Source organism: Erigeron canadensis, chromosome 5 (genome assembly GCF_010389155.1).
Source record: "Erigeron canadensis isolate Cc75 chromosome 5, C_canadensis_v1, whole genome shotgun sequence".
NCBI classification, from domain to species: domain Eukaryota; kingdom Viridiplantae; phylum Streptophyta; class Magnoliopsida; order Asterales; family Asteraceae; genus Erigeron; species Erigeron canadensis.
The window spans coordinates 255258-270363 of record NC_057765.1 but is presented as its reverse complement, the minus strand read 5'-3'; the positions used below and the strand labels follow the sequence as shown (position 1 = coordinate 270363).

At 35.9% G+C, this 15106-nt stretch overlaps 3 protein-coding genes and 1 long non-coding RNA gene across 4 annotated transcripts; 1 reads left to right on the top strand and 3 right to left on the bottom strand.

Moving 5' to 3' along the window:
* Nucleotides 1-527: 527 nt before the first annotated feature.
* Nucleotides 528-2378, bottom strand: LOC122599383 (pollen receptor-like kinase 3). Its single transcript, XM_043771888.1, has 2 exons — nucleotides 1272-2378; nucleotides 528-1089 (listed from the first exon to the last, which is right to left on the bottom strand). Exons 1-2 carry the CDS (start codon nucleotides 2357-2359, stop codon nucleotides 528-530), a joined length of 1650 nt encoding a protein of 549 aa, XP_043627823.1. The 5' UTR covers nucleotides 2360-2378.
* Nucleotides 2379-3746: 1368 nt separating this feature from the next.
* LOC122599022 (ethylene-responsive transcription factor ERF017-like) lies at nucleotides 3747-4564 on the bottom strand. The gene has a single exon (XM_043771469.1). It carries the CDS (start codon nucleotides 4486-4488, stop codon nucleotides 3880-3882), a length of 609 nt encoding a protein of 202 aa, XP_043627404.1. The 5' UTR covers nucleotides 4489-4564; the 3' UTR covers nucleotides 3747-3879.
* Nucleotides 4565-6915: 2351 nt separating this feature from the next.
* Nucleotides 6916-13356, bottom strand: LOC122599021 (auxin response factor 7-like). The gene is made up of 13 exons (XM_043771468.1): nucleotides 13052-13356; nucleotides 11809-11921; nucleotides 11606-11701; nucleotides 11464-11520; nucleotides 11213-11368; nucleotides 11046-11130; nucleotides 10816-10906; nucleotides 10574-10738; nucleotides 10257-10452; nucleotides 9505-9634; nucleotides 7790-9426; nucleotides 7504-7694; nucleotides 6916-7413 (listed from the first exon to the last, which is right to left on the bottom strand). The coding sequence occupies exons 1-13, from the start codon at nucleotides 13107-13109 to the stop codon at nucleotides 7233-7235; spliced, it is 3156 nt and encodes a 1051-aa protein (XP_043627403.1). The 5' UTR covers nucleotides 13110-13356; the 3' UTR covers nucleotides 6916-7232.
* Nucleotides 9584-10286, top strand: LOC122599023. The gene is made up of 3 exons (XR_006323844.1): nucleotides 9584-9674; nucleotides 9750-10029; nucleotides 10194-10286. It is a non-coding gene; the product is annotated as an uncharacterized LOC122599023 (long non-coding RNA).
* Nucleotides 13357-15106: the final 1750 nt, after the last annotated feature.

Genomic DNA, 15106 nt, shown 5'->3' with positions numbered 1-15106 from the left:
CATGGCCAAGTTTGTGTAGGAGAAACAAAAGGAATTTTGTGGATGATTAAGTAAGCGTACGTACAACTGTAGCTACAACAAATGAGGAGTAAAATGAATAGCTATATATACGGTCTTTGAATTTATTGCTTGTATCTTATGCTGCAACAGCCATCCTCCTATACACACACACACACCCACCCACATAGTTGTAATACTAGTCTTAATTATGCCCCATCTACTTTCTAAAATCTTAACTATGATTTTGTCATCAAGAGTCACTTCCTCGTTTTCTAAGACCATTGTCACATGATGGATATCAAACAGAATGACAATGGTGCAATGCTTTTACAAGTACTAATACCGTAGATGCTAATTAAATGATAAAAAGCAAATTAGATTAGTTATTTGTCTAGCTAGCTACTCCATTAATTGGGTTATAACTCTTACGACCTAACTAACTATTAGTTAGTACGTCCATTCAAATGTTCTAATAATAATTAACAACATATATCGATAAATATTCAGTATACACTACTGCACTGCGCTCATATATCCTCTATCCTTTTTAATGCTTCCTTTATGTCGATTCTTGTATCAACCTCGGTTTCGGTACAAGCAGCTCCAATGTGAAGAAGCTTCTGTATTTGGCCCACATGGGTAAGCAAATCTGGATCAATCAGCTCCCCTTCCCTCTTTTCATCAAGAGCCGATCGCACCCACTGAACCACATCCGTCCCGCTCTCACCTTTTTGGTTGTTGTTATGAATCATTAGATACTGAGATGGATATTTCCCCGTAACCATTTCAAGAATCACGATTCCAAGGCAATACACGTCGCTTTTATGGGAAACTTGTTGGCGGTGCATGGCTTCAGGAGATCTATACGCAAACATGGATTGGGCCGCGAGTGTGGCATTGATCAAGGGGTGAAGCGCATAATCAGATAGAAGCGGTTCATAGTTTGGTCCCATGAGTACATTGCATGACTTGAGATTTCCATGGGGCAAATCATACGAAGCAAGCTCTGAATGAAGATACCCCATTCCTCTAGCAACTCCTTTTATCATCTTTAATCGGTTGGGCCAGCTTAACTCAGACTGCTTAATCCTCTTATCACCTGCGTGGACACAGCCACAACAACATTGTGGTATATATGTATATCACCAAACTAATCATAATTAACAAATATATAATATAGGATATATATATAGCAGGTTATATGCATATCCATAATTATATTAGTTTTAGCATGCTGCTGCATTCAAGCAAGTAATCGATCATGTACGTACGCACCGTGCAAAAGATTGTGCAGGCTGCCATTGGGGACATATTCATAAACTAGAAACTTGTCTTCTTTCCGGAAATGATATGCCAAGGGGGTCAATATGTTGTGGTGCTTCAACCTCCCTAGCTTCCTCATCTCTGCGTCAAACACATCTTTACTCATCGTGTTCATGTGTTTGATTTTTTTGAGTACAACCGACGACACTCCTCCTCCGTTCTCCAACATCGCCTTATAAGCGGATCCTAATGCCCCATTCCCTAGCACCTCCGCTGAAGCCTTCATCAAATCCTCTGACTTGAAATGAATGCCTTTTTCTACTGCTTGATTCACCATCACAAGCTCACCCACCGGCCCGGATTTAACCTTGCTCTTGCTTTTCACCATCTGCAGGCTGCTATAACCGCCTTTTCTACTACTGCTCTTCCTTGAACTATTATTGATGCTGCTGCTTGGGATGGTAACCACAGTGTTAGCAGCTGCTTCGTGATCATAATTATTTTGTTTACGTAAGATCCTCATGTTTTCTTCTTTTCTTTTATCTTTCAAGGACATGACGAGTAACAGAAAGGCCACGACTATAGCCGCGATCAACAGTTTCTTGGCCAAAACTGGTTGGGAAGTGGCCGGGCAGTCTTTGGAGGCCTTTGGGCCGCATAGGTCAGGGTTGTTGTCAAAGGCTTCCTTGTCGAACCTGTTTAAAGGCCTTGGAATCGGACCTTCCAGTTTGTTGTTGGAGAGGTCAAGGGCATTCAACGCATCTACTGATTCCGAAAAGTCGGGGATGGGACCGGAGAATTCGTTGTTCTCTAAATGAAGCTCCCTGAGATACGTCAAGTCCTGTAGCGACTTGGGGATGGGGCCGGAGAATTTGTTATCGGATAGCCAGATCCTTTTCAAAGACCCCAAGGGTTGGAAGTAGTCAGGGGGGATGACCCCCGTAAACTGATTCTTGGAAGCGTAGATAGCTTTCAGACTGGGGACAAGATTGAAAGCCGGTATGGGACCCACAAGAGAGTTGTTTTGGAGGCTGATGGATTCCAGATATTCAAGAGGGGCAAAGGCAGCCACGTTGGGTGTTCCTTGAAGGCCCATGCTGGCCAGGTTGATATTGGTGATCATGGTGTCCCTGTTACACACAATTCCCACCCATATATTATTGGAATCACATGGCGACTCGGCAGGTTTCCAGTTGGTTAATGAATCCGAGTTGGCCAAGGAGTTTTTGAAGTCGAGGAGGAGGACAGCTGATGAGGGGGGGTTGTTTTGGGATCCAGAGATATGGTAATGAAGGGAAAGAAATAATGATATTTTGATGCATATATAATATTGGTGCGGCCGCATGGTGCATGCGATCGATGATCTATCGACGATCCGTCACACGTACGTACAATATCTTCAATTGGCCTGCCGGCTGGCTATGATAATTACTCAATACATTAATATATATTCTCTACCTACCTAGCTATGGATGTGAGGGAATTATTAATCATGGTCAGAAAAGGATAGATATATACATGGAGATATATGAAAACTTGAGATGGTGTTGTGACATACGTACGTAAAGTAAGGGGAAAGAAAAAAAGGAAAGAGTTTAGTATATTAAAGATAATGATCGAATAACATGCCTGCCAATAAGTTTTTGGGCGGACTAGAGAAATTGTAGCTAGCTGGCATGGGTAGTTGGTGGTTACCTTTCATTGACTACTGTCAACATCTTCATTCCTTCCTTCATTCCTTCCTTCCCATTAATTAATTAAATTAATACGTACGTACGTACTCGTATACCAACTGACTCTCCATTATTAATTGAATTAATTAATCGATCATGTGTTATATAGTTTGGCTTAATTTGTATATCTTTTTGTGTTTTTTTATTAGACCATACATATATTATATATATTGGTGAATTAAATACTCCGTAATATACACACACGTACAATACATCACATTCATTTTCAAATGTTGACCGACCAGCTGCTAGCTTCCATTTTTTAGTATGCATGTACGTCCCCCATCAGTCACCTGGCTCCAGTACTACTTTCGCTATTACACACATATACTGTATAGTATAACTAGCTATACACGTCTAATCCTTGTTTATTGTACGTAGGTGGCAAGCCAACTCGATCCTAGATTGAAATGCGCGCGCGCGCACACACATATATATATATTCGATCATAAATTGAACTTATAAGTTATAGCATGATGGAAAAAGACTGATCATTTGATGTGTAATTGATACTCGTATAGTAATTCTATATATGGATATGGATTGGTGTACAAACATGGAGTATATATTACTATTACTATGCACCATCTTGCATGGAATGATGGAAGTAGCTATACATATATATAATGAAATGTATGTAATATAAAGGCCGGGGAAAATTAACAAAAACATGATGGAAGCTAAAAAAGGGAATGGGCCATGCATGCGCACACATGCATATATGCTCAACTTCATCATCACCTATGTATATAAATTCCCTAGCTAGCTCAATCTTCATTTCATTTATTCATGATTTGATCGATGGGGCTTAAATTAATATATATATAGTTGATCGATCAATCTCGTGGCCGGCTAGCTTCTAATTAATTTGAATTATAAATTATTAGAAGTTCCAAAGGTGGCATGGATCTTGCGAATAAACCCCTGATCCGTCATAAATGACCTCTTCAGTAGTAGTACCGTAATCATAAGCAGCAGTATATGAAGGCTGTAGGGGTATGAAATAATCATCAAATCCCGGAAATATCCCATAATCGGGTATGTTATGATCCGCCATTAGGGACGAGGACACGACATCCATAGATGATGATGATGATGATGAGGTGGAAATAATATAATCATGATCATCGGAAACGGAAACATTATGCAACTGATGATGATGAGATGTGGTGGAGTTTGCGTAGTGAGCAGCGACGGCTTGTATCTCGGAAGGGTGAAGGTCCGTGCCTCCCGGGATGTTGGGAGGCTGATGCGGGAAGTTGAAGTTGGCATTGTGGCCTCTCAGACAGAAGAGAGCCGCATCGAAAGCACGAGCTGCCTTCTCCGGGGAATCGTACGACCCCAACCATATCCTTTCGCGGCTGTTGGGGAGTCTGATCTCTGAAACCCATTTCCCCCATTTCCTCTTTCGGACGCCTCTGTATTTCGCCTCGTCTACGTCGACATTGTTGTTGTGGATCATATTATTGATGTCTCTTCCTTCTTCGCCCATAGATGACAGGATGATGAAGCAGCGCGCAGCAGTATATATATATATATATAGGTTTGATTATTAATTAGCTAGAGATTATAAGATATAGCCAGTGTGTGTGTGTGAGTAATTTAGTTTTGGGTAGCGGTTGCAGTGAGTATATATAGTTTGAATAAAATTTGGCGGAAGGTCAACGGGGCGTGTTGATTGTCAAGTATCCAGAAAACTATTAGTGGAATTCGTTCCAGATGGCACCAAATACTACACACAAGTATATATAATAACCATTTAACTATTATTTATGTTCGTTGTTACGCGGTGACATCATTACTAAAAAGAAAGCACCACGTTTGTTTTTATTCACGTGGTCCACAACATAAACTTTCCATTTTATTACATCACACATTTGATATGATATCTATTTCATATACTGTTACGGTACCCGCACAATACGACGGTAGTTGTTGCAGTGACGATTCTTAGTAGCGAATGCAATGCCGAATGGTGTAAATTACTGGTTTAAAAGTAATTGACATAGATGGTTATTGGAGATATTTTAAAAAATTAATTATTGATATCTAATTAATTTAATTATTAATGTTAAGTGGGTAGTGTAGATTAAAACATTTTAAAGGGTGTTATGCGTAAATATTACACAAATTTCAACATTTCCATAAATAAGAGGCTATTCTTTTTATAATACACTATAGATAAAAGAAGAGAAATTGATCCGTGCTGCCTGTTAGAAAAAAAGTTACAAATTAAACATTTGAATTTAATAAATATACATAAACTCCCCTGAATATTACATAATCTCTCTAAAATACACATATCTTATGATATTTAATAAACAATCCAAATTAACAATTAGGTTATGATATTTAATAAACTCAAAGGATAAAATCAAAAGGAAACAAATAAATCGATTATACTTATTATGTAATCAAATAAATCGAAATTATTTAATAATTTTTGTAACACATTTAAAAGAATAATCATTTTTTTTTATACCTAGTTCATACTTCACATTCAAATAATTTCGAAGAACAATTTTTAAAACACAAACCATGATGAATTATTAAATAATTTCACAGCTAAAGATGTTTGCCTTTTATATTGTTAAGATTGAACTATTAAGTATCTATTATTTTGGGCTCATTAAAAAGAGAAGAAAAAGTCTATATTAACACCTATTAGACCGAAATTTAAAAGACAAAATATCAGTAAATTAACACCGATAATATCAGAACCATTATTTTGACCGGTATTTTGAGGAAAAATCGATAATCGTTATATCACCGTTATTAACAACATAGGAAAGCATATCTATTAATATGTCGTCAGCAAGACAAAATCATCTTTTTTCTTTAAAAATGGATAAAATTTGCTCTATAACTAAATTTAAAAATAGTAGTTTAAATTATATAGGCCTTAATTATAAGTTATACATATTTTACCTACACATAATTCGTGTTCATTAGTGGTAGGGTAAGCATGAGTCGATTTTTGCCCAAAATTGAAACTGTTCGGTTTTTAGAAAACCAAAACCGTTAGATTCGAAAATTTAGTTCGGTTCAGTTTTTCAATTTCCCGATTCAGTTTGGTTGGGTTTTGCGTATGGACATTAATATTTTAAGGTTGATAAACCCCATGTCCGTACCCAAACGCCATAACTCTTCAATCTCTCTTACCCCGAGCTTCTAAACTTGAATGAGGTTGAGGTCATATATTGAGGATGAGTTGGTACCACCTGTATATAGATTATGAGATTGATGAGTAAGTCCATAGTGGTTAGGACGACCTTAAATTATAACAAAATTTGGATGAATATTTTCATTACTTGAATATATCGTAAACGGAAATGATTAATTCTCTTAAATATTAGCTTAAAAATTCTCCTAAAATTATATGAATGTGACAAGTGGATTTCACTTAATCAGTTTCTTAATTTTACCTTTTGAATTTTTACATGCCATCATCCTTAGGTTGATTATTAGGCAAATGAATTAGGAGGATTAATCATTCGCTGAATTATAGTAAAACAAATCTATATGTTTAAATGTAATAAGAGGGGACAATTATCTTTAACGTTTTTAGACATGTCATTGTTTTGTAAAATAATCATACTGTCAACAATGATTTGAGATTAAATCTTGATAATCAAAGCCTTGTATATAAAACTAATGGAGTTGGTGGGGTATGCACCATAAAAGAAATGGTTGACCAACAAAGTTTGACTAATTTGTTTCACATGTTTAGACTATTAATTATACAATATAGTAATAAAATCAAGGTCAACCAATATATTTTAATAACCTTTAATCTATTCAATCAAAATAAAGAATGTCAACACACTGCTACCACACGAATTCTACACTTTTCTTTTGATTCTCCCCATCCACATAATCACACTATATATATTACATAGTAATAGTAATACAAAAGCAATTCTTGAAAGCTGAAATCTTGAAGACAACCCATCTTTTAAAAAACAAGCGATGGGCTTTTGGAGCTACAAACATACAAAATGGTAATTACACCTCCTTCTCTACCTTTCTGATTTGATTTCTGAACAGTTAGAACATTCAGAAATACCTATTACTCAACTCTATATATCATCATCATCATCATCATCATACAACAATTAATACACTGTTCTGTTGTTTCTATAAAGCGAAATTTACACTTGTAAATTAACCTATCTTCTATATATATGCTGCTCAGAAATATGAGTCAGAGTTGTTGACTGCATATAAAATTTTCTTTCACCTATTGAAGGATTGAGCTGAATTGTCGTCATACTGTGCTCTCCATGGGTTTCCACTATCAGTTCCGCTAGATGCTGGATTGGGAACCGGTACGTTACCTAAATCACCATCCAAACTCATCTTTTGTACTTCAGAATATGACAGAATCTTTATGCTTTGAACACAGCTGACAAACTCCCTGAAAAAGTAAGAAGTCAATGTTAGGAACATCAACTAATTATCAAAGGAATACACGACTAATGTTTTGGTTAAAGAAGACTATACTTACTCCCATGGGTCATCACCAACTAGTAATATGTCATTCTCATGGTCAACATAAACAAGTTTCCACTCCACCCGTTGTGCATCTTCTAACTGACCTTCAATCCCAAACATGCGAGCAAGATCATGCCTCAGCTCTTCATACCCCTTGTAACGTGTCACATCAATCGTTCTTCCTACCGACCCACGTTTTTGGACCTAAAACCATTAGAATAGAATGGTAACTAATGTTAAAAACATATTAGAACCTAACAAAATACAATAAATTTATAAAAGGGGCATGTACAAGTTACCTTTGTATATGTTCTCATGCGCTGCTGAGACTGATTACCCCACAACCCATTACCTAAAACACCAGCATCCTTCGCAGGAATATTCTCATTTGAACAACCTGCTTTGAAAGACATATCCGGCACCCCAAATGACCGTGGACTTATCTCAGCAGCAGCTGACAACTCGGTGTCAATATCTCTTGGGCCACCAATGTAATTAGACATCATGTTTTGAGAATCAAAACCTCTTGATAACAAAGCATCAGGCGGCAAACAATCAATATTAGCCCCAAAAGAGATATCACTTCTATTTTGCGATTGAACAACATCAGCCTCCAAACAGAAGTTTGGGATGTTGAAGTTGTGTGGAAGGCCAGTAGCATCCAATGAATATGATGTGGCAGATGTGGTCGGCTCAGTAACAATACCTTTGTCTTTTGGTTGATCTGGGATTAAGTTAGATAACTCATGCTTCACTCTTGTATCCGATTTAACTTGACTCTGGATATCCCCTAGAACAGACAGTGGTTGTTGGTTCTTGATGAAGAAGTTTGATGGCGTTAGTTGGCAATTATTTGTAGAAGGAGATGTGGAACATGAAGGAGGATCCACGTCAGTAATACCATGAACTCTTATTGGTTTGTATTGACTTTGTTGTTGGTTAGAAGGAAAGTGTGGTGATTGCACAAGTGTTGATGTTGACAAGCTATTACTGCTAAGTTGTTGTTGCTGCTGTTTGAGTTGCTGAATTTGCGGCAAAACCTGCTGTTGTGGAGACAAGTGAGGCTCTACATGAGTTGAAGCCGAGAAAAAATGCTGCTGCTGCTGTTGCATTTTTTGCACTATCTGCAGTGTTTGCTGCTGCTCTGATACGCTCTGTTGCCTTAGTGTCAAGTTATGTTGGAGTGAGTGTGATGGTGTTTTCTGTTGTTCAATTTGATGTTGTGACATCGATGAAGGCTGAAACGAAGTCCTATTGGCCGAACCAATGGTTTGCTGAGGTTGGCTATTTCCTGAAATTTGTTGTGATTGTGGTTTTTGTTGTAGTTGCAGCTCATATTGTTGTTGTTGTTGTTTTAGTTGCTGCTGCTGCTGCTGCTGCTGTTGTTGTTGTTGTTGTTGTCGTTGCTGTTGTTGTTCCTGTTGTTGTTGTTGTTGTTGTTGTTGTTGTTGTTGTTGTTGTTGCTGCTGCTGCTGCTGCTGCTGCTGCTGCTGCAGTAGTAGTAGTTGTTGCTGCTGTATCTGAGTGTATATCGAATTCTGTTGTTGATTATACGGTTGTTGATTATTTTCTTGCGATTGATGTTGTTGCTGCTGCTGAAGCTGTTGTTGATTTATGTTAGTTGGATGCAAGAGTTGGTGTTGTTGGGGCCACAGGGGAGATAGTTGTTGCAGGGGAGTCACAAGTTGGTTCTTTTGGTTTGCTTTGTTCGAATGTGGGGATTGAAAGCTTAATAACTTGGACGGATCTTCAAAGCTGAGGCTGCTATTTAGAGAATTGATGGAAGGTGGGAACCCAAGACTTTGTTGCATGCTCATCCACTGGACCAGACTCAGTCCAGGAAAGATTGAGCTCGACCCATCCTTCATACTTGCATCTTCAAGCCATGGCATGGAGATCCCTCTTTTATAAGCATTCTCTATCTCTATATCACTATCTACAAAATGTCAACACATAAGATGCAAATCGTTTTATGGTTAAAACATGAAGTTCAGAGCACAGAGATAACGAGTACCAGGCTGTTGACCGAACTTTTGCCTGAAAAATGGAGGTGGACACATGTAAAAAGGTGTCACAACCGGCTCAATTTCCCAAACTGAAACCCGACTAGGACGTTCACCAGCTGAGGATTCATCCCATCCAACCTGCATTGTATTACCTTGACCATTTAATTATGATATAAAAGTAAGTATATTTTAGCACACTTTCATTTTGATACACTTTGTAAGGTTAACACTGATGATGTTAGCACACCTTCAGTTTCTCCTGAGGACCTGTCTGATCCTGCACCAGCTAACACTACAGGAAATTCTGTTGATCCAGGTGACACAGAGGAGGTTGAAGAAGACACGGGAGCTACTGCCCGGTTTATGCGAGCAGATGTTACTTAGACTAGCTATTTTGATTATGCCATTTTATGTTTAGAATGCTAGTCTAGAATTATTTTGATGTGATAGGGAGTCTGTGTCTCTGGGCCTGTTTGGAACCCCTATATGGTTTATGTCTTTTTGAGCAGCCGGTTTACCACTGGGGCACAAAGGTGCTTGTCTTGTACTTATTCTTTACTTTTCATTAATGAATGTTTACCATGGTCGAATGATCATTTACCCAAAAACAAAATAGTAAGTATATTATAAAGACAAATCTTTTGAACAAGTTTTACAATTGCTAGTGTGAAATTAATTAAAGGACCCTTAATTGCAGGCTTGAAAACAAAAATCCATCTTGGGAGCAGCACATTTGTTTTTACGATGGGAGTTGGTGTACCTGAAGACTACGCCATTGTGAATTCTTCCACCTGATTGGATCCATATCACTAATACCAGTTACGGTTCCCATGTATCTACGCACTCCTGACTCCTCGGTTTCAAACATCATTCTGAACCGCATGCCCAATGAAACTTGACCGTACATTGCTTTATTGTACTTGGCCAGGGGTATCACAAACTCAGCAGGACTAGCCCTGTCAATTAAACATTTTCACATTTACAAATTACTACTTAAAATAGAATGCAAGAAATATTCGTAGTTTGGAATTATTAGAAATTTGCTACTAAATTTATGAGATGGTGTTATGTAATTACCTAGGATTGTAAAAAATGGTGAATGGGCTGTTATTAGCAGCAGCATGAGCAGCGGCGGCAAGGATTCCAATGTGCATACTGTCACTTGATATAACTGATGAGGAGAGAGCAGACTGCTGTCTGTTAGCACGTCTAATTCCCAGCAGAAGCTGTGACTTCTCGTCCCTACAATGATCACTATCTGTCAGCTAAGTGCGACCACAGATATGCATGGCAATCAAAAGTATCTTTATAGTCCATACCTTACGAAAAGAACAGCATCTCCAGCAAAAAGCCTTTTAGAGCTGACAAAAATGCTCCATCCTGTGGTGAGTAGATGCCTCTTGGGTTGTCCTGAAATTTAAGCAAGATAAGAAGCCTTAAATCCAAAGTGTGTCTTCAGATGTCACATGTTTGCATAAAACCATATATTTATGGAACACAGAGATATATTAATTGATGAAAAGGCATCAAAATTAAAAAGCCAAGTAACCTCGATAAATATGTCTGAATGTCCAAGATTGATCATGCAAATCTCTAGCAATCAACTCCTGAGCTGGAGGTTGCATTGAAAAATCCTATCAAAATATGAATACGTAGATGAGAAATGCAATGTTGTGTAAAATCATTAAAACATAGATCAAGGAAGATTGGATATACCAGAGGTGGGAAGATCTTTTCAGCAGCTCTACGAGGTACAGAAAATCCACCATGAGTACTTGTGTCACTAGCTGTAAGAGTTTTGCAGAAGAATTCACCAGGCTGCTTGTTTTGCTTCAGACCCAAATCAGATATAAGTAATGCTTCCTGGTCATACTGCATGTACAATCATGTTCAGTTGACTAACTTTTATATACCTTGAAGTAAAACCAATATATATAAATAAAATGAAATGTATCCAGTTAACCTACTGTATTTACAGGTTGAAGAGTCATCTGTGCATACACCTCATCAGTTTCAGCATCAGCCTAATCAAAAAGAATGAAAATAGGTCAACCAAAATGGTGCATTACCCGTTTTTACTGATGCAAATATAAAATAGAAATCGCATACATGTAATGTGACATTATGAAGCATGCAGATGAGCTTTGAAGGAAGATTAGGATAGCTAGGTATGTTTTCCGTATCTTTCTGCATAGATGCTGCGACCTAAATGCATTTCCCCAAAAAACATAAATAAAAAAGGCTGATAAGTAAACAGGAACACTTGAAATTTCGTAATCCACATAACATTTTTGATACAGAAGAAGGTTTACTTGTTCACTGTGACCTTGTGGGAAGTAGACAACCAGACTTCCAACGGGTGGCAAAGAGACCATTGGGCCAGCACAAGCATGCCATAATTCCGAGTTCATTATCTTCCTAACACCTAACATCAACATAATACAACACCTATCTTGTAAGCGATTAAGTTGTCGGCTTGAACAAACTCATAATCATTTTTTTCTTTCTTTCTTTTTTGTACAACCCACTGCACTCCTTGCTTAATTAAATTCAATCAGGATGCGTTCGAAAATAAATTAATATATAAAATCAAGCTTGGGTTTTTAACACTCGTCAAGATATTATTAATTATTTTAGTGGGCAAGAGTCGAGTATCAATGTAAGAGCGACACATGTGAGGTGATGAAAATATAGCATCGCCTAATTATCAATGGGAATGAAGAAAATTAAGGGTGGGCACAGTGCATATTTAAGACACACCATCACAAATTGGAACACCACACACGTACACACACAGCTATATATATATATATATATATATATAGGGTTTTGTTAAACACAACCCTAAGAACTGTAGTAAAGGTGCATTAAATAGTTCTTCAGAGGTGAATTTTTGATATGATAAATACAATTTTTTTTTTTTATGCACGTTAAGTGCGACTATAAGGGCTGCATTTAGAAACATTTTCCTAATATAATCACAAAATTATGAAATAGGCAGAAGTAAGTGAGTGGGACCAACAACGGAGGTGGAGTATTATTAAGATGCATTGAGTGAGTTTTTGTCAACTAATTCAAAATTGAACTCATCTATGTAGCTCATAATTTATTTATTTCGGGTGAATAGAATAGGACTATGATAATTATTACAGTACGTTATAGAAAGAAAAGAAGAAGAACTAATTCACACAAAAAAGGCATATATTGAGAGTAAAAAAAAAGAAGGTATGTTATGATGTACGGAGGGACAAAAATTTAGAAAATTAGAGAGGTTGTTTAATAGTACTGTGGTAATGAATAATGTAAGACTAATTAACACAAGAAGAAGGGGGCCATAATTTAGTCTTTGGAGAGGAGATAACACCACCCCTGGCTGGCCAGAGGAGGAATAATAATAATAATAATAATAATAATAATAATAATAATAATAATAGAATATATGAATGTATTAAGGAAGGAAGGAGAAATGGATTAATGATCGATAAATTAACAACAACTTAATTAACACAGCAAAATATACATACAATTATTATATAAGAAAGAAAGAATAGACACCTTGAGCTGCTGTTGAAGAGGGTGTGGTGGAACCACCACCGTTTGAAGGAGCTTTCATTCTCTTTGTGCTCGCTCCAATATAATATAAATACAGAGTATATTCTTATGGAGAATATATGGAGTATTACAATTACAGTTACTACTGTTGCTACTGATCAGGCGATCAGCTGCATACTTATTAATAAAATAGAATAGAATGAATGATGTTAGCTAGCTAGGAAAGACGATAATTTGTAGCAGCATCCGGCTGGAGATGAATCAACATTTTATTATTATGAGTATATAATACTAGTACCAGCGCATCTACTACTATACCCCTATTTATATTTATATTACTGTACTATGTAGCATTTCTTTGCTTTATATATATCATCCCCATAGACCACTAAAGACCATTCATCATTACTATGCCGACTTTTTCTTTTTCTTAACTTTCTCTAACTAAAGTGTTACTCGGATATAGCGGTTATTAAGGGACAAGGTTGTAATGCCAAATATTTGTAAATTGACTATTTTCGACCGATGAAATTACGACACATATTATCGCTAAAAGTTACCAAAACTTGTCAAATTGCATAGTGTAGTGTACAAAACTAGCAAAAACTCGCCAATTTATCAATGCCGGAAAATATATAAAAGGTAACCGGAAAATAAACATAGTTGCGGGAAAACATAAAATTTATCTAACTATATAATTATGATATTTGATAGAAACAAAAGATAAGTTTATGAGGAAAAAAAATTTGTGGATTTGATAGGTAATAATTTAAGGTTTTTAAATGAATTATTAGGCTATTTATTAGGAGAATCTAGCTTTTTTTTTGATATATTTATCATCTGTCTCTATATATTTAAATGACGTTTTATAGTACATGTTATAAAAATTAGAGTTTTTTTTATATAAATCATCCACGTGGTTCGTTAAAAGTCACAGGTTTTATCCTTATCTTTAATTTAATAAATTATTGTTTTTATTTCTAACTTTAAAGGATATAACAGCTAAATTTTTATCTGTTTTTTAGTTTAGTATTTTATATATATAATGATTATTAGCATTAGTATTAGGAAACAAAAACCAAATAATATTAGTGGTCAAATGATTCAAGAAAAACTAAATTAAAATGTTGATAGGGACAAAGTTGAAAACTAGAAAACTTTGTGGTCAAATTATTAAAATGCAAAAATATATTATTAACCTCAAATGTTTCTAATTGGGATATAATTTGTCAAATAAGGATCCCAACTAAACTTAAGTTAAATGAGGTATACATATACATGACAATTTAAAATGGGGACTTCCATATCAAAAATTGGACAAATAAGCAAAAAAGTTAATTATCACTTATATAAAAGGGAGAATTATATATATATATATCTTATTTTAACAACTTAATTACATATTTACCCAACTAAAACTAATTATTTCATATATACCCACGGGAAATGATCAATCCTCCTAACTCATCTTCCTAATATCTTCCTAATACCTTAACTCATTGCCAAATGTAAATTCTCTCTCATAATCTCATCATTTGATTACAACATGTGTCATGATCATATCATTAGGAGGATAAATTAATAGGATTGATCATTTTCTTATACCCAATTTTAATTTATAATCTATCATATTCTCCCTCCTATTAAATGCGATTAGGGAGTTTGTTGGTGAAAATTTGTATAAGCTATAATTAGGTATATATGAATTTATTAATTTTAGTTAGGTAAAAATGTAATTAGAGTGTTAAAATGGGATATATCTGAAATTCTCCCTAAATAAAAATACCACATAGAATCAACCATATATCGCTTAATTATATAATAAGATAGCTTATCGATTGGTTGTGAATAAATAAACAAAAGTTAAAATCGATCAAAATAAACAAATCATTGGAGAGATTATTAGTTATTAGTAATAATACATATAGAGAAGGGAATATCTAGGATGAAGAGTCATGTTAATTTACAAGAAGCCAACATAAAAATGCAATCTAAGTATAAAATAAGAGTGCGTGTTTTGCTCCCACCCCACAATTTTTTCGTTTAGATGTAAGTTGT